This window comes from Ambystoma mexicanum, chromosome 12 (assembly GCF_040938575.1).
Source record: "Ambystoma mexicanum isolate Mex_15411 chromosome 12, UKY_AmexF1_1, whole genome shotgun sequence".
NCBI lineage: Eukaryota > Metazoa > Chordata > Amphibia > Caudata > Ambystomatidae > Ambystoma > Ambystoma mexicanum.
In genome coordinates, this window is record NC_090936.1 from 682,327,666 (window position 1) to 682,348,601 (window position 20,936).

General features: G+C 41.1%; 1 protein-coding gene across 1 annotated transcript in view; it reads left to right on the forward strand.

The window, feature by feature from the left end:
• The window catches only part of LOC138513998 (lysosomal alpha-glucosidase-like), a 1,078,298-nt gene that overhangs the window by 754,908 nt on the left and 302,454 nt on the right, over positions 1-20,936 (forward strand). Inside the window, exons 18-19 of the mRNA XM_069629222.1 lie at positions 14,336-14,392; positions 18,210-18,340. Coding sequence (XP_069485323.1) covers positions 14,336-14,392; positions 18,210-18,340 — 188 coding nt within the window. The remainder of the gene's footprint in view (positions 1-14,335; positions 14,393-18,209; positions 18,341-20,936) is intronic.

Below are 20,936 nucleotides of genomic sequence, written 5' to 3' on the forward strand. Positions count from 1 at the left end.
TCTAGGAACTGCCCCAAAACCTAGTGTGCACCATATTTAATAAATCATTTCCCACACATTCCACTTGATAGCTGTGGAAAACAGGAATGATGGAGTGTGTTTCAAAATTAGGCTGAAGCATGTTAGGACTTCACATTAAAATCACAAGAATAAGAATAATGCTTGCACTGAAATCCTGTAGCTCACTCAAGTCACCCCTTACCATGCGCCAGAAGACCATTCAGATGTGTTTTTTCCTATGAATTCTGGGACTTTTCATTTTGCTCTCATTTGAAAATTTGGAAAAGTAAATGGTCCACAATTCCATACAAAATCAGTACTGGATCACTTCTCAAACATGGGAAACCCTGTGCGCTGTCATCTTTAATCCAGCAAAATTGGAAGTACCATCTTTTATACAATAGATAATAAAGAGTGGGTGAAAATCAGTTAATTTAACTTTAAAATGTGCATTTTTTGTATGGTGGGTAATTGTAGACAAGGAAATGTTAAAATGGCTCCAGAAAACTTAAACGTGTTGCCCCCTATACAAAAGAGCTGCAGCTGCCCCCCCCCATCAATTCTCCAAACATTTTCATTTACACACACAAATCCAGAGGCCAAATGCTAGTTTAACAGGGAGGATCCTTGAACCCTGCGTTTGCCTCAGAATCATGAGATCAAACATTAATTTATAAAATATAAAAAAAATGTAGTGACGGACATAAAGGTGCTCTCGTGGCTCCTGCTAATGCAGCTACATCTGTGTTTCAGCTCTGCCACAGCACGAACAGGTCATAGCAGCAGATCCGTGGCTGGGAGCCAATGGGATATGAAAGGAAGGATCAAAGCTGAAAACATGATACAGGAAACGAAAAGAAGGTGATGGATATGGTCACAGGCAAGGTCTGTGAATTATAGTGCATCTAGTTGGTGAGCTGAAGGTGTACTTCGGGTAATGTTGTTCCACCAGCAGCTGGTTTTACAGCAGCATTGAACTGATTGCCTCTCAGAAGGCTAGTCAGAAAGCACAGAGTTATCTCCAAGAAACCACAATGGAATGTGTTTTGGCTACAGAGCGGCAGGTAGGGGGTGCAAACGGCATTAGAGGCTAGCAGGGCCCCGGGTAGCCAATGGCTGGGTAAATGGCTAGAAAACACCAATGGACCGTGATCCACATCACATGTCATCTCAGTGCTACCGAGGATAGCTCAGAGGGAACATGCTCTTCTTGCAAGACGATGCAGACCATCACAGGTTCGATCTCCGGTTCCGCGCTTAGAAACCCATGGGTATTAAGCACGTTATAAATAAAATATTATTTTTTTTTTACAATTCCCTATAGCCAAAACTAAAAATCAAATTTTTATTTACCTTCTTTTATATGCCCTTAATTCTACTAGACAGCTGTGCTGACAGGAAACATACAGCTTCTTATGGTAATACACCCAGCATTCAATTGAACATTTCCCTTTCTTCACTTTATTTGCGTCTGTCTTCTTTAGCACAGTGACGTTCTTCCTTGTTATTTCTACTGTTATGATACACAGTGTAAGGCAGTCAAAAACGTACACCCTGAAAAAAAATAAAATAACTGAGATCTTGCCAGGAGCAACCTTTGATACCCTAGCAAACATGCTTCTGGCAAGCTTACCTGGCAACGTAGATCAATCAAACAATCATTTGTTCTAATTCAAATTCATTAAACGCTACAAAGACATTAAAAAACGCAGAACAGAAACATAATTATTAATAATTTTAATAAACATTCTTGAAAAACTAGTAAAAACCGAAACTACAATTTAACTTAAAAGTAATATCATCAATACAATTTTACATTACTAATCATTGTTATTTACTTAGTGGAGCGCCCCTTCCGTATTTTCATGACCACTCTTATGTTTTTTTCGTGTGGCTACTGCATGCAGATAAGCAACTTTTGCAACGGGATACACGTTTGCCTCCCTACCTCGTACTTTGGACAGAATAAAATGGGTTTCCTTGGCAAGTTGTATTGGGCACTGACAGCATTTATCAGTTTATGCTAAACTGCCCGTTCTACCATGCAAAGTATTAATATGCAACGGATTAAATCTAAACCTGGCATTAAGAAAACAATTTGGAGCTGATAGTCCCGATGCTAAATGCATGTATGATACTCATTCATGTTCCTTCTCACTGAATCCCTTTTTACCACATTTGTTTCACCATTCTTTACCGCAAAATGCGGGAGACGCTCTCTGCAACCTCCCCAACCCCCTTGTATATATATACCTAACCCCATTCCCATCTAAATATTTTCAGTAAAAACAGTAAAATAAATGCGATAAGAAGAGATTAGGTGAAATGAGATGTGATGAAAGTGGATGTTTCCTAATAAATATGCTGGCAGGCACATTCATTTTGTTATCCTAAGATGTAACAAATTGGATGACTTAACAAGTTCACATATTTTTTCGAATTCTAATTTCCCACAAATCCTCTCCTCAACAATCAAAACATGGTGGCTCTCCATTCGGTCAGGATTTTCAATCCACATTACAGCGCAACATTGTATGACTTTTAACTCAATAACTTATACTTTACATATGCAAGGACAAACAATGGTTGTTCCTAAAAATGTAGGAACTCCCGTCCCCTGCACACTGTCTGATATCTGCAAAGCAGGTCAATAACTTTCGTGTTTTTTTGTTTTACTAAATTTCATAACACACAGTTCAATAGACAATTAAATAGGTGCAGCAGTCAAAATGAATAACAAGCTCACAAAGTTTATATAGACAACAAACATGATATTTATTGTACAATATCTCTGGGCCCGACGCGTTTCGAGTATAAACTCTTCTTCAGGGGCAAAAACATATTTCACAATTCAATTTCTAGAAAAAAGTAGAGGAGGGTACAACTTAGTATTTTGCATATAATTCAATTATTCATACAAACTTTCAAAACATTAAATCATAGATGTAGTTTGAATCCGTGTCAAGAGATGTCTGGGATAGTACCTAGTAGCTCAGTTTAAGTCCAGTCAGATAAGTAGTATCACTAACCAACACGAAAAGGATATATAATTTGTGGGAAAATGACAAGCTAATCTATTTAAAAAAACGAAACTATAAAAAACTAAAAGAATTATATACAATTATGGCATAATCCATGCATATAGGTAGTGTGCCACTTACCAACTATGGAGTAGGCATAGTTGAAAAAACATGTACGATGTCCACGGATAGCAGGTGCTTTAGAAAGGTAGCGTGTGCATCCACACTAAGTGAGAAATGTGAAAAGTCAATAGTATACTTAAGGTGCAAGTATAGGTAAAAGTAACGGTAACAGAGTTCCATCAACACTTACATTACTTTCCCAAAAGGATTCCGGCAAGCGGTACGTGGACTGAGTCAAAAGGGACAAGCAGTTTGCGCTAGTACATAAATCTGTATAGAAGTAAAGGAAAAGGTAGGAGGAGGTGAGTAATAGTAAAAAAGTTCCAGGTCTCAAGAGTGTCAGTGGACCCATAGATCACTTACTAGATACAGTGGGAATCCTTCAGCGAGCGAATCATGGCGAACCTCATCCCGAACAAAGAGGATGTTGTTCGTTCATGATTCTGCTCTTATGTACTGAAAGTGATGCTGACGTGTGAATGAGCATGCGTGGTAGCAGAGCGATCGCTACGCATGCGTTCGCAATAAGTTGAAGGTAATTGGTGCGCGTCGTGTGTCTGACGACATGGTGAAACCGGCGTTAGAACAACATGAAATCAAAGAAAAGCGTGCATGTGCGAGACTAGAAAGCGGCTAAAAATGCCTGAAAGTGGCTGTCTATTTTGTAATAGGCAAGTAAGTGGCCACGAGCCATGAAGAGTAATGAAAATTTAGAAAAGAAGAACGCAGACCAGACGAAGTGGTTTTTGAAAGATAAGACGGATAAGTCAGACCGTCCTCATTCAGTACATTGATATAATTCAACACAAATGATATTACAGGCATTGATATAATGTACATACAACTCAATATTTTGCAGAATTTACCAGCAGAATGATGACACACATTGGGTAATAATATGCCATAGTTTTTCAAAAGGTGACTTCACAATCATTTCAGCACCCCAAACTAAAGAAGGGGGAGGTTACGATTTCAATACAATCCTTATTAGCATATATATTTCTTTGGAAAATTACATTTCAACCATATGCACACATGTAAACACAATGAGACCACCTTGATGGATAGTTCATAGGTAACACAGTGCATTTATAAAAAATGGGGATTTTAACCAAGATATGGTCAATATGAACTGATGTAACTAGATAAGTTGAGGTGAAGGGTATGGTCCTCATAAATAGGGACCGAGGTAGTAGTCCTCGTTCTTGCCAAGAGGGGCAAGTGAATCAAGACAGTGTATCCAATAGAGTTCTCTCTGGGATAGTAGTTTTTGTAAGTCCCCACCTCTGGGAAGTGGATGTATTACTTCAAGTATTACCATTCTCATTTGTGGCACTGTGTGTTGATGATCTCTGAAATGTCTATACACCGGGGATTTGATATTTTTAGTGTGGATATTTGACTTGTGCTGCTCAGTCCAACGTTCCTTGGCTTTCCTGGTAGATTTCCCTACGTAGTATTTCCCACAGGGGTAACGCAGAGCATAAATAAAGTTTTTTGAATCACAAGTTGCAAATTGTTTTAGTAGGATTTTCTTCCCAGTGTTTCCATGTCGAATGTCGTCTCCTTTAATCACATTTGAAGAATGTTGGCAATTTAGGCATGGGTAAGTACTCTTTTTTGGTTTGGACAAAAAGGTTTGGTTGTCTGTTTTTCGTTTTTCTGCTCTGATCAGACTGTCACGAAAGTTTTTGCCCCTCTTGTACGCAAGCATCGGGGGTTCTGGAAAAAGTCGGTTCAGTTGTGGGTGTGTTTTGATTATATCCCAATTTTTGTGGATTATCCGTTTGACCTGAAAGCTCTGGCTAGAGTACTTTAATGAATGAATAAGGTTTCTGTTTTCATTTTTGGTCTTTGGATCCAGTAGGTCTTCACAACTTTGTGCTTCTGTTCTGAGAATAGCTTTATTGATCACATTTTCTGGAAATTTTCTGTCTTTGAACCTTGACTTCATAATGGAATATTCGTCCTGTAGTCTGTCAACCTCTGAAGTTATTCGCTTGACCCTGAGGAGTTGACTGTACGGTAAATTTTCTTTCAGGTGTTTGGGATGAAAGCTTTGAAAATGTAAGGTACTGTTCACATCAGTGGGTTTCCTGTATAACTGTGTTCTGAGTCCTGTGTCAGTTATTTCAATAGTGACATCCAAGAAGTTTACATTAGGTTTACCAATGTCCATTGTGAACTGGATTCTCTCGGTGCATTTGTTAAGGTATTCCCAAAAGGTGTTGAGTTCATCCTCGGTGCCTCTCCAGATTCCAAAAATATTGACTATATATCTATACCAACTTTTGATCTTATCTTTCCACCTGGTTTCGTTTAGGACATAGGTATGCTCAAAATAATACATGAAAATATTTGCGTAGGAAGGTACAACTGGTGACCCCCATAGAGGTACCTGAAGTTTGTAGGAAGAATTGTCCATTAAATCTGAAATAGTTATTAAAAATGATGATGTTGATGAGTTCAATTGCCAATATTTTATGAATGTTGATTTCTTCATGTTTTAGTAGGAACCATTCCAGTGCTTCAATGCCTTGGTTGTGGGGAATTGAGGTGTACAAACTGGTTACATCCATTGTGAACAATAACAAAATTGATTCATCCAATTCAAGGTTCTTGATGTTTTGTAGAAAATGAGTGGTGTCCTTTAAGTAAGTTTCAGTTTACTGGATCAGGGGTTGCAATGCGGTGTCCAGATATACTGCCAAGTGGTGGAAAACACTGTCTGTACCAGCAACAATTGGTCTGAAGAGCGGATCCATTTTGTTTTTATGAATTTTGGGAAGGCCGTAGAAGACTGGTGTCACCGGGTTATTGTTAGTCAGAAACTTTCCTGTGTTCTCAGAAATCCAATCTGACTCTTCTGCTTTGGAGATGGTTTTCTCAATGATTGCCTTGATATTAGTGATCGGGTCATGGTGTAATTTGAGGTAGGTATCTTGATCAGATAGTAATTTCAAACAGCCTTCATTGTACAGCACGGTGTCCATGATAACTAAGGCACCCTCTTTATCAGCTTTTTTAATAGTAATACTATTGTCCTCTGCTAGATCTTTAATGATTTTAAGCTGATGTTTCTTGATGTTTTGTTTGTTGGGTTTACTGTATTTAAGGCATTTGAGTGCTCTAGTGGTTTTGGTTTTAAACAGATTTACTAGAGGATGGTTGATTTGAGGATGAAAGTGGCTTTTGTCTTTCATTTCAAGGTATGGGCATTTATCTTTCTCACTTGTATTAGTTGTTAGATTGTCAAAGAAGATTTTCAACTCCATTTTGCGAACTAGCTTGAAAAGATTAACTTCTTCTTCAAACAAACTCGTATTGTTCGTTGGTATAAATGATATACCCAAATTGAGGGTATTCAATTGAGATTGTGAGAGTAGTTTAGAAGAAATGTCAACTATTATGGGATCCCTCAATGTTTGTTCTTCTGACAAGGTTTTCTTTTTCCCTCTTTTGGCTGTTCTCCTCCTCAAAAAACATTATTTATGCTCTGCGTTGTCCCTGTGGGAAATACTATGTCGCATAACCGCACTAAAAATATCAAATCCCTGGTGTATAGACATTTCAGAGATCATCAACACACAGTGGCACAAATGAGAATGGTAATACTTGAAGTAATACATCCACTTCCCAGAGGTGGGGACTTACAAAAACTACTATCCCAGAGAGAACTCTATTGGATACACTGTCTTGATTCACTTGCCCCTCTTGGCATGAACGAGGACTACTACCTCGGCCCCTATTTATGAGGACCATACCCTTCACCTCAACTTATCTAGTTACATCAGTTCATATTGACCATATCTTGGTTAAAATCCCCATTTTTTATAAATGTACTCTGTTACCTATGAACTATCCATCAAGGTGGTCTCATTGTGTTTACATGTGCTCATATGGTTGAAATGTAATTTTTCAAAGAAATATATATGCTAATAAGGATTGTATTGAAATTGTAACCTCCCCCTTCTTTAGCTTGGGGTGCTCAAATGATTGTGAAGTCACCTTTTGAAAAACTATGCCATATTATTACCCAATGTATGTCATCATTCTGCTGGTAAATTCTACAAAATATTGAGCTGTATGTACATTATATCAATGTCTGTAATATCATTCGTGTTGAATTATATCAATGTACTGAATGAGGTACTGACAGAGGACGGTCTGACTTATCCGTCTTATCTTTCAAAAACCACTTTGTCTGGTCTGCGTTCTTCTTTTCTAAATTTTCATTACTCTTCATGGCTCATGGCCAATTACTTGCCTATTACAAAATAGACAGCCACTTTCAGGCATTTTTAGCCGCTTACTAGTCTTGCGCATGCGCGCTTTTCTTTGTTTTCATGTTGTTCTGACGCCGGTTTCACTGTGTCATCAGACACACGACGCGCACCAATTACCTTCAACTTGTTGCAAACGCATGCGTAGGGATCGCTCTGCTACCACGCATGCTCATTCACATGTCAGCATCACTTTCAGTTCATAAGAGCAGAATCATGAACGAACAACATCCTCTTTGTTCGGGATGAGGTTCGCCATGATTCGCTCGCTGAAGGATTCACACTGTATCTAGTAAGTGATCTATGGGTCCACTGACACTCTTGAGACCTGGAACTTTGTTTACTATTACTCACCTCCTCCTACCTTTTCCTTTCTTCTATACAGATTTATGTACTAGCGCAAACTTCTTGTCCCTTTTGACTCAGTCCACGTACCGCTTGCCGGAATCCTTTTGGGAAACTAATGTAAGTGTTAATGGAACTCCGTTACCGTTACCTTTACCTATACTAGAACCTTAAGTATACTATTAACTTTTCACATTTCTCACTTAGTGTGGATGCCCACGCTACCTTTCTAAAGCACCCGCTATCCGTGGACATCGTATATGTTTTTTCAACTATGCCTATTCCATAGTTGGTAAGTGGCACACTACCTATATGCATGGTTTATGCCATAATTGTATATAATTTTTTTTACTTTTTTTAGTTTAGTTTTTTTAAAATAGATTAGCTTGTCATTTTCCCACAAATTATATATCCTTTTCGTGTTGGTTCGAGATACTACTTATCTGATTGGACTTAAACTGAGCTACTAGGTACTATCCCAGACATCTCTACACAAGGATTCAAACTACATCTATGATTTAATGTTTTGAAAGTTTGTATGAATAATTGAATTATATGAAAAATTCTAAGTTGTATCCTTCTCTACTTTTTTCTAGAAATTGAATTGTGAATTGTGAAATATGTTTTGCCCCTGAAGAAGAGTTTATACTCGAAACGCGTCGGGCCCAGAGATATTGTACAATAAATATCATGTTTGTTGTCTATATAAATTTTGTGAGCTTGTTATTCATTTTGACTGCTCCACCTATTTAATTGTCTATTGAAATGTGTGCTATGAAATTTAGTAAAACAAAAACACACAAAAGTTATTGATCTGCTTTGCAGATATCAGACAGTGTGCAGGGGGCGGGAGTTCCTACATTTTTAGGAACAACCATTTTTTGTCCTCCATTTTCCCAACCTAGTTGCCAAGGTTGAGCCTTTTCTCCCCCGCACCTCAAATTATCGCTAACTCTATAAAGGTTACTCTAAAATACCCTAATACTCTTTTGCTAAATCATGGGTGTGCCCCGTGTTTTTGCTCATCTACTTTACATATGCAAGCCATGCTATAGTCAGGGCACCCTGTTTGAGAATGTCAGTGAGTATTAGCTGTGTCGGTGTGGTTTGCCGGTTTTTCCATGTTTCAGTCTGAAATAGAATGGGTGTCATGGCAATTGTAGAATCTAAGTGGCTCCAACTTAATTCCAAATTGACTGCGAATGACGGACGCAGAAGGAGCTAATGTCAAAAGATGATGGCAAAATCTGTTTTCCCTTTTATGAATCAGTCTACATGACTCGTAGCCCCAAAATTAAGCTCTGCATTTCTTAGAGTGTTTCAATTGGCTATACTTGTATGTTCCTTCTAAGTCTGGAAATCCCAGCAAACACATCCCATATCGATGTTGCTTACTTATCCATGTGGGTCACCTCCCAGCAAACACATCCCATATTGATGTTGCTTGCTTACACATGTGGGTCACCTCCCAGCAAACACATCCCATATCGATGTTGCTTGCTTACACATGTGGGTCACCTCCCAGCAAACACATCCCATATTGATGTTGCTTGCTTACACATGTGGGTCACCTCCCAGCAAACACATCCCATATCGATGTTGCTTGCTTACACATGTGGGTCACCTCCCAGCAAACACATCCCATATCGATGTTGCTTGCTTACACATGTGGGTCACCTCCTAGCAAACACATCCCATATCGATGTTGCTTGCTTATCCATGAGGGTCACCTACTTCATTATTGATGTAAAGCACATCCCTAGATAATTTTCATCTCCTAACTGATGGGTTTTTTGTTATCTAGAATTTGTTCCAAATTCTTTCCTCTACCTACCAATAGATTTATCCTCATTCATTTTTAGGCCCTTTACACTTTTGAATGTGGCATAGGTACCAATTAGTATCTGTAGTGCTCAAGATGTCTTAGCAATTATGACTTTTCATAGCATACAATAGGTGGGGTATCCAACGGAAGGCAAAATGTGAGCATTGAGGGTAGCTCCTCCTAGGGCTGTCTATGACTCATTTAGAGAATGCAACCTTGGTACAGCTCTATATTTGCTTGGAAATATTCTGTACATTTCCTCTGCATCTTTTTTACGGAATGTGACTATTAATTTATGCAAACGTCCCAGTACTCTCAACTGGACTAAGATCATTCGCAGTTTCCGTCGGTCCATCATGGTGAATGCAGTGGAGAGGTCCAAGAATCCTAAATATATGATTTTCTTGAATAAAAAAATTTGATTTGGTAATTATCATGTTCAAATTAAAACTGTGATTTACCTTTCTTTATCCCTCCTTTGATCTTACTTGGGTATCTGCCAAAATATGTTCTTGGATGATCTGGCATGCAGATGAAAGTGAAAGAGGCAGTCAAACATGTTGCAGCTTCGTTCAAGGATGGATATATAGTTTTATGAAGATAAAGCTTAGTTTCTTTTTTATAAATTCAAGTAATTGGAATTTTGCATGCTGCTGCAATTGCAGCACATTATTCACAGAGGCGCTATCTCCATCACTGCTGTGAACTGGGGAATAACTAGAACAAACCCAATTAGGCAGCTGGGGCCAACCTTGTCTGGTTGGTGGGCGGCTAGACTAGAATACTGGAGGAAGCCAAAGTCTGCGAGGGCCTAGATGCCTGCCAGTGACCTGAATAAATTATGTCATAGAATTTAAAACACACAACAGAAAGGTAAATAAATGATCAATATGTGTGCAAAATATCATTGAGGCCATGGTCAAGGTTATCCAGGAGGTGGATCTATCTTGCTTCTTTGAGGGCCAGTGATTGTGACAGATTGGGAGCATTTCTAGCCATATCCAGCACCCACCAGGATAGTTAATCCACAGATTTCTAAATTCTGTGTAGTGTGCCACCAGCAGAGCTGTTGCAATTTTGCACCGAATGCTCAACCTGTGATTGCAGGGTTGCAGACTTAACATTGACCCTTTCCCTCTGCCATCCATCCCTGGATTTCTGTCTCCTGATTGGTTAGAACTGGTCTCCCCAGGCATGGGACCCAGTTCGGTTCTCAGCCCTCTGCGCACCTTTTCAAGGTGATGTGAAATGACTATGGCCCTCATTACAACACCGGCGCTAAACCATGGCGCTATTAGCACCATGGTTGGTGCCGGTGTTGTACCGGGTCCGCCATGGTTCAATGGGGAATTACCACCCCATTCCAAGGTTGGCGGGGCAGTAATTCCCCATTGAACCATGGCCCTTCCCCATTCCCATTTTCGCCCCATAGGGCTCTATGGGAATGGGGAAGATGCTAAGTATGGTACTGCAAATTGCGGTACCGTACTGAGCACCAAGGTCCCTTTGCGGGTCCCTACTTTAACGGCTGGTGTAGACCAGCCGTTAAGGTCGGGTCCCGCAAAGGGACCTCGTAGTAAGGCGCTAAGTGTTTAACGGTGCCGTCCGTTAAACACTTAGCACCAGGGTCGTAATGAGGCCCTATGTGTCCCATTGTATCTGGTAGCACCACCACTTGTGCCTATGAGAGTGCGCTCCAAGTTGCAACATTGTAAATATAATTTTGATTCACTTCTCATCTGGGTTGCTGAGAACTGGATGTCTTCCCACTGCAGGTGAATACCCATTGTCTAACTCGGCCGCATCACGTGGTTGTGAACCACAACATTGAGCTCTCCTGGTCTGCAATTATGATGATTTATTCTGTTTTTATGCAGCTTCCTACTTGTCGTTTGAAGTTTGGAATGTGCTTGTTTATCTCTGACCTTTGCTGTGAACTTGGCCTTCCTGCTTTTTACAGCTTGGTTCTGCTTCCCTCGTCTTGTGTCCTGCAGCTTGAGGCCTTCTGTGATTTTCATTACACTTATAATATGATTTTTACACACTTATATTGTTCTATATTTCCTATAGGTTAGTCATATGTGGCTTCTTATATATTCCTGTAGTTCCATAGGGTTAATTTGTCATAAGCATCTGTAAACTTGCTCTGGATCTCTTCATTGCCTTGCGTTTAGCATTGCTGCGCTTGGCTAATGAGGAAAATAATAAAAGCTTTGACTGTGTGTATGTATCTGTCCTCTATCTACAGAACTGTGTAAGCATGTTATTTGTGTATACCAGTGTATGTTTGTGTAAGCTGTGCATGGTTGCGAGTGTGCTTCATGACTAACGCAGCTATGAGGTGGTGTCACTAATGACGTCAGCACAGTGCTTTCTCAGCATTTCAGTCAATGCTGTCCATCCTGGTATTTGGATACATGATCACTGTTGAGTCACCCGTATCCATGAAGACATTAACTGGATAAGTTTGGAATGGCTGTCTAAGAGAATACCTCTCTGCATACATGTCAGTCAGTGGTTCACTTGGGGGTTGTCCGAATAAAGAGTGACTTTGGGCGTTCTTGACTCTTTGGCCCGTCATGTTCATAGGGGTGAGGAGGGGCATTCCTGGTACCCTCTCTTCAGTATATTGTTGCGCATGTGTCCTTGCCCAGTTCTGTATTTGATTTCATCATTCGGTATGGTTGCAAAAGTCATTCCAACAATTTTGCGGTAGCTAGACTCCTCTAAATGAAAATGTGTTTATTTCCAAAACAGTTGCAACAAGTCTTTCACCAGAACATAAACATGTCAACCGTAAGCATTGAAAGAGGACAACATTCTGCACTATTCACAACCACTCTTATTTACTTTTTTTTTTGCACAGCCTTGGTGCCATTTTATCTGGAGACAAGTAGCACTCCCATATTCCTTGTGTAGGTAGCTTATGGTGGGAATAGAAGTTATGAGCTTTAGTGAGGAGCAGGTAGCTAAGTGGACCATCATCAAAAGCTGAATATGGAATTAAAAGGATCAACCAATGTTGATCACTTTAAGTCAAGTGATTCGCCGCTGAGATTTAGGAAAAATAATGAAGAGATTAGCTACATGACATGTCCTCAAAGAGTATTTACAAGCCAATGGGATGCCGTTGGGGCGACATGCCCCTTTCTAGATGATGCAGATTATCTAGCAGACTTCAGCCACGCAACGACTTTATGTAGTTGAGACCTATTTGTTCTGACAATTACAGCAGCCCAAGAGAGTAATTAAGAATATTCTGGAAGATCCAACGTCTAAACCGGTTTTTTTTACAAATACCTTGATTACGGAAGCCAAAGAGAAAATTGAATCTGTTAAACAGTTTAGCGCATATAAAACCTTAAAAAAAATTGAGACATTGAAGAAAGAAATGCTATTTAAAGACGAAGTAGTTTACCCTTAATTAGATTGGATATTATACCCATACTCCGTTTTGCTATTTTTCTAACCAAAGAGGCCAGAAAAACAGTGTAAGAAAAAGAAATCGAATCTTTTTCAGATACTTCATCCAGCAACTCGGATGAGGAATGAGATGCTCAACCAGGTACCAGCAATATGGCTATGAAGAATTAATTTTCTTGTTTTGCCTTTATTCATTTTAACTTTCAATTAATAATCATATATTAATAATAATCATACATTAATAAACATATTGGGCCTCATTAGGAGTGTGGCGGCCGCCGTTCATTCCGGACCGCCACATTCCGAGTGTGCTCATGGGTGCAGCTCTGGAACGCCTGGTCAGACCAGGCGTGCAGAGCGGCCCCCGTGAGCTGTACCGGGTGGCAGCAACGGCCCTGTTATTAAGAGGGCCATTGTTGCCATCCTCCCCATTCCCATTGAGCCCTATGGGGCTCAATGGGAATGGGGATGTACCGGGTCTGGGTCACGCGAAAGGGATTTACCAGGCCCTCCAAGGTCAGAATGGCCCGGTAAGTCTCCTTTTGCTGGACCCGGGGACCCGGGTTTGGAGGCAGCCATGCCCTTATTAAGGGCATGGCTGCCTCCAAACTCGTAATGAGGCCGATAGCATGTTTTTATTGTGAAAACATTTTACTAACCTATGGTCTCTTTTTGGTGGGCAATGGACAATTGCAAGAAATCAATACAAATATGTGTGTTTTGTTGTCCCTACAGCAATGCATTTAGGCTAATTCCAAGTTTGCTGGTCCAGAAATGAAGTGCTGGCAATAACATATACCAGCAACTGTCCCTGGCAAACTACAAGTCTGCCTTTAAGGGCTGTGATCTACGTAAGGCCTGACCTGTCCTCCAGATCAGGCCCCTACCGGCAGATGAATGCCTGAATGACATCCCAAGGAGTCCTGTGGGACTCCATGGAATGGGGAGTTACAGTGGTTCCGCGGGATACGGTGGGAACTCGTAATGTGTGCCATTTTTTGTTTGCTTGTGTATGTGAACTGAAAAAGAGGTTGCTGAAAAAATATCGACCTACTAATATGGTTCACATCTGCCCTTATTTTCCAGACCCGGAATTATTGCACAACATTCCAACTTTAATCAAGTAATGTTTTGATCCGCGATCGAAGCTTAGCCCCTATTTATATTGTGCTTTGTGAGCAGGGTTTTGCCAGCAGCCCTGTACTGTCAAGTTTTCAGTAATGAACAGAGGACCTGTCAAGAGGCACATTTATTTTTGATAAGAAGAAATTGCATTGACGGTATAGAAACATTGATCTGCCTTATGTTATTTGCAGGGCGTGACATCTGTGAACGTTTATTTCCCTGAGGCACGCTGGTTCAACCTCTACACGGTAAGTACCGAAAAGAAGTGCATCATGTGTTCTATAATTTGCAAGCACAAGATATTATATTTCGCCTCAATTTGTAATCATTTGGAAATCCCTGTCAAGGGACCATACGTCAGGTCAGCAGCCCAGCGCTCTTTTGGTGCGCCATTACCGGCTTGGGAAAGGCTCTTGTTTACAGGTAATATGTGCCGAGAGAGCGAAGAAACGCAATAAATTGTCTCATTTATCAGGGTTTGCGAAGTCTACACTTTCATCTGCCTTGAATTAGGCGCTAATGATGCGCTTGCAAGTGCCGCACTAAAAGCAAAGCGTGCAAAAACAGAAGTGCAGCCTGTGCTCTGATTCGATAATCGCTCCATCTCTGTGTCCCTCAAGTATTGTATGAATGTCTGAAGCAGTGATGGAATACTGTGTGTGATGGGGGCCGGGGGGTACAATGTAGCCCAAACTAAAAGCAATTCCACTACACAGTGACCGGTCTTTCCGAACTGAAGCGGCCAACAGCGCAGTAAAGTTCTCTTGCGCTGAGCACGCCTTCCTTTTCAGATCTGACAGAGCGCTTGCAGACCATGAAAATAGCAGGTGCATGGTTTAAATCACAATAACATAACATGGATGGAGCCCCACCCCTCAGTGCATTTGGCTACACGTTGCATTGCTCACAGGACAGGAGCCCCACCCCTCAGTGCATTTGTCTACACGTTGCATTGCTCACAGGACAGGAGCCCCACCCCTCAGTGCATTTGTCTACACGTTGCATTGCTCACAGGACAGGAGCCCCACCCTTCAGTGCATTTGTCTACACATTGCACTGCTCACAGGACAGGAGCCCCACGCCTCAGCGCATTTGTCTACACGTTGCATTGGTCACAGGACAGGAGCCCCACTCCTCAGCACATTTGTCTACACGTTGCATTGCTCACAGGACAGGAGCCCCACCCCTCAGTGCATTTGTCTACACAACACTTCTTTGATGCTGATACTGACACGGGCAGGGCTGGCGCCAGGATGTGTGCCACTTCAGCACCAAGTTGCACCATCTTCAATAGGGGTAAAAACGGCTGATATTAGGCGTAACATTACACAGCAGACTCATCCTTGCTACCAGACCAGTGGGCCAATGTATAGCTTTGTCTCTTAACTAGCCTTGGAGAAGAACTGCACTAATGGAGGCTTACATAAGGGAGGTTCATGCTTCCACTGTTAATGCACAGACTCCCCATTTGCTTTCACTGCCTAATATGTTGCCAGGCAACCCGTAGGCATGCAGTTCAACATTTTACTGCATCAATATTCTTGACAGGCTTATTGTATATTATGTGGTAGGTTAAGGTCAGAACCGAGTCATGGTGGCAAATGGGAGGTTACACAATCCCTATGTCAGTTATGAATATCTGCATTTCAGTATCCCACAGATAGAGAAGAACCAGCAGTGCCAGCACAGCTGTGAGGGAGTGAGCAGACCCAAGCAATCCATCCATGACATGAGCGGTTTACACAATCCCTATGTCTGTCATGAATATCTGCATTTCAGTATCCCACAGATAGAAGAACCAGCAGTGCCAGCGCAGCTGTGAGTGAACAGACCCATAGAATCCATCCATGACATGAGCGGTTTACACAATCCCTATGTCTGTCATGAATATCTGCATTTCAGTATCCCACAGATAGAGAAGAACCAGCAGTGCCAGCGCAGCTGTGAGGGAGTGAGCAGACCCAAGCAATCCATCCATGACATGAGCGGTTTACACAATCCCTATGTCTGTCATGAATATCTGCATTTCAGTATCCCACAGATAGAAGAACCAGCAGTGCCAGCGCAGCTGTGAGTGAACAGACCCAAGCAATCCATCCATGACATGAGCGGTTTACACAATCCCTATGTCTGTCATGAATATCTGCATTTCAGTATCCCACAGATAGAAGAACCAGCAGTGCCAGCGCAGCTGTGAGTGAACAGACCCAAGCAATCCATCCATGACATGGTTCAGTGGCGTCCTCTGACCCATGGAGCTGCCCGAATCCCCTCCCAGAGTCATTAGGCTCCAGGCGCATCGCGGTGAATTGTGGTGCAGGTGTTAGTGCAAAGAAGCATACTAACACTTGAAAACAGAGGGTCCAGAAAGGCAGAATAAAGGAAGGAAAAGGAAAGCGTGGGGTGAAGCTGGATTTGGGGTCCTGGTACAACAGTGCTCTGAAAATACAAATGATGTGTGGGTAATGTTGCATATTTTCTCCTTCTGTTAAGAAGCTCTCTGGGTTTTTGAAGAAGGTTCAACAGTTTGAGAGATCTGTGTAGTCTGCAGACCACAGATTTGAATTTGGGTTGGAAAAGTGAGATTGTTTTTAAGTCAATAAGAAGGCAGAGTTGTAGGGGTGACTGCGATTTTACCTACAGGTGTGCAGACCTGCACCTCTGTAGGTTTCTGGCAGAGTCTACAAAATTTCAACATTTCGAGAGTTCATTGGAGCCATGTACCTCCAAATAAACTATAGGGCTTGACATTTTCTGGCCAATCGTTTCTCAGGACTCGCCTAACACGCCTAAGGGCCTGCTCTTGCAGCGAGACATGGGGCACATTATTTACCCTGGGGATATATTCACATGATTCTCAATTTCCATATGCTATTATTCCATTCAGCACCTATTACCTCCGGCGAAAGATTGATACTCCACTTCCTATTGTGCCTCCTACAAGTTTTTTAAAATAAGTTCTTGATGAAATCAAGTTCTTTTTCTACTGGATTGCGGCCAGTTGATCTCTAGCTGGTCCTCCGTCCACATTCTGACCCAAGTGGTTATTTTGAGATGCGTTGTGTTCTGTTGTGCGCCGTTATGTAATTGGGTTTCATACCGCCCTCGGCTGCTATTTTGATGGTCTTTGTCGAGAATGTCATAGAAGTCTGACAATAGACTTTACTTCCTTTGTTTCATTTAATTTCATTTATTGAACTTGTATAGTGCTTCCGCCAAAGCGCAGGCAATACAAATAAAGGCACAGCATACTGATAGTGATGTAGAAACAACAATTATTGTGACATCTGTAAATGAGCTTTGAGAGAGGAATGAAGAGTGGATAGAGAAGAGGAGTGGACAGAAAGCGGTAAATCATTCCAGAACATGGGAGCAACTGTGGAGGAAGATCGGAAATAGGGGTCTGCACGGGGAGGCTTGGGTGTGGTGAGGAGAATGAGATTGATTGTACAGATTGTTGTACTGCAGTCCCTAGTAGTTACATTTGTAGGCAATTAATACACGAAAGGAATTGCATGGACCTCATTTGCTAATAGCTTTTGTAGGATATAGATTTCCCCAAAATCCAAGGAGTACTAGATCTGACATTGTGTACTTTTACCCATTGGTTATATCAAAGGGACATCAGGTGACTTTTGACCCAAATAATAGTGTCATGCCTGCAGCTCTGACAAAAATCACAGAAAGTTAAAATAGACAACACAAAAGTGTGCAGTTTATAGAGCAGCGATTGCGACTCTCCGGTGATCCATCAATAACGTCTAATGGGTCTGGGTTACCAGAAGCCTAGAACCCTCGCATTTCAAAGCAGATGAACCCAGTGTGAATGTTCAATGTTAATCCTCGCATTGTTGATTGGAACCCTGGAAATTGTGACCTGATTTGTGTACCCCTGTGGTTTCAAGTTAAGTGAAGATTAAATTGAATCTGCCTCCTCAGCTGCGATTCTTAAACACGTCCTCAGGAGGATTGATCAAAATGCTTCTAGATGTCACTGAGGCTGTTTTCGAAGGTCTCAGTAATGCGTGCATGCAGACCTAAAACTAAAGTCTCTTTTTGTCATAGGGTAGTGAGATACCATCTTCTTGGCGCAAAACATCTGCTTCGATTCCTGCACCTATGGATACAATCCCACTCTTCATTCGAGGTGGACACATCCTCCCTACCCAGGCCCCAGCAAGAACAACAACCTTGAGGTGGGTATCAGTGGGAGTTAGGCAATGGTTACAGAGGGTCTTTGGATTCCTGGTGCAGGAGAAGGATGAACAATTCACTGACTCACTCAAACGCAAATGGAGAAACGGACTTTGCAGGGCATTTGTTTTCCTTAATCATGCTTCCAGTATGCTTGGTGTTTTATTTTTTGTTTTTCATCTGTTTTGTGGTGCTGTTTGTATGCTCCATTTCACTGATGTCAAGTGCTGTCAGCTGTGTAAACAAGAACTCAATTGACGTCTTAAAATAGTAAAAATATAAATAAAAATTAACTAAAGCATCTGCTAGGGTAAATCAGTTACAGGGGAGGATTGGCTGAATGTGACCAGGACAGTGTGCCCCACCTTGAGTGGACGCCCCCAAAAGGATACGTCTTTCATGTTTTTTCATTATGACATAGGTGGATGCCTTTGGTTTTCGAGAAAAAAAATCCCAATATTCCTAAACTACTTTGCAGGGTATTAAAAACTTAGTGGCAATTTTTGCAACACAAGGATGATGACTGTTGTCAGTATTTACTTTTAAAGATAGATGATCACATGTTTACTTATTTGACTCAATTGTCTAATCCCAACAAAACCTGTTCTTCAGAATCACTGCAGCATGGCACATTATTTTAATATTTTAATATCAGGAGGCACTTCATCATGGAGGGTTTTTAGCATCATTTTGTAGAATGTTCTGGAGACTCTTCTTTTCAGTTTGGTTCTAATTTGGTGGCTCCGCGCTACCTGTAAACCAAAACCATTGGAGTACAGGTAGGAAGGAGATGGCATGTGAGGAGGGACACACGATTTGTAGTTGTTCTTTGGTTATTTACCCGTCCATGGCCATACCAATTCCTGTTGCTATTTCCGCCCAGTACCTGCCCTTTCTACCCAAAACACAACCACTGGGATCTTTTTGGGTTATCTTTATCAAGCAGTATCCTGTAACTTTGGCCTGCCAGTATTGTTTCTAAGCAGTCCCCTAAGAGTTAATGTGATTGCATTTGACTATTATATAAGGCAGATTTCCCACCTTGAAATGTGGTGATCCAGACATGTTTTTTGGGTACAAGGCAACGTTTTGATTTGTAATTGTTTATGAGCAGCGTTCCACCATTTTATTGAGGGAATGCATTCATTTTTATTACGTGGCCATCACTTTGTTTCTCAATAAATACGATGAATCCAATGAAATATCAAAATGACTTATTCATACCTGACCTTCAGTACCCCAATATCTTTGGCAATTATTGTTCACAGCCTTCTGTGGACGATGGATTAGAAAAGCTACAATATTGATTCTTGAAAGAGAATTATTGATTAGTAGCCAATGTTGTTACTGTGATGCTTGGACACTTGTATGGTGGCATCTTTTAAAAAGTAAATACTTCCAAGTGCTTGATTATTTCACTGTGTAATGCAAATGTGTTGCCTGCATTTAGTGCACTGAATTCCTAGTTTGTATAAGCCTATGCACACCTTTCTCTCGACTGCCTTGTGTTTGGCCACGTGTCATATCATAGCATTTCTCATAATCCTGCCTGAAATATTTACAGCAACTCCATTTATTTTCATTTTGCCCTCTTTCAGAGATTGGAGTGGGTTGGTGGAGTGGAACGGGCTGGGGGCAAGTCACAATATACCACCCTAACTGTTGTGTAGCAGATGGAGACAAATCAAACTATTTTTTATTGGAGTATGTTTGAGCTCACTGATATTGCAAGCTGAGCTCAAATCTCGAAACCTCTTAAAGTTGCAGAGTGGCCAGAATCACAGCGCTCTCGAGTTGCCCATTGCCATGTGTGAGGTCTGAAAAGGCTATCCGGCCCAGCTTTTGCTTGAAATTCTACGACTTGTAGTTTTTCTTTTTTTTAACTGGGACAGAAAAAAGCACCGGTTTCAGGATTCAAGTGGAAAAAACAGCACGGAATGGCCTTTTCACACTTTGCCTCTTCAAACCCGAAAGCTCTGCAATCAGAATATGGCAATTTAGTGGTGTTTTTTTACACACTTTATTTTGTTTTTCTTGCCAAGAGCACAGTTACAAGCATATCTGAGAAAACAAAGTATAGCATTTTAAACTATGTTCATACAGTCAGTTTTCAATTCGTTCTAGTGTTGACTCTTGAGTGTAACAGTTAAACAATCGGATAAAGAATTTAGTGGTGTTTTTAAGTGCTGCCTCTACGTTACAACTATTGTCATGGGAAGTGAAGGTAGGAGAGAGATGTGATGCTAGGGGGCACACACATGCTGTGTATAGTGTGTGCATATGTATCCACCCATTGACCACTCATGGCCATGCTAACCATTCTCAACCATTACCTGCCCCTCCCCATCTAAAACATCCCTACCCCAGGATCTGTTTGAGCTAAATCTGTACTTTCAACGGGCAGCCTTCATAATTTCCAAACAGTCTTCTATTAGATAATGGCATATTTGCAATTGCAGACCAGCTCTTGGTGTAATAAAAATGTCTCAAGCAAGTCCGCTTTCAGGCACTTGATTAATAATCAGTATGTGTGTCCTTGCATCTGTTCCTTTCACTGGATTCCTGTTAATAACAAGCAATAGCAAAGCTAATAGTTTT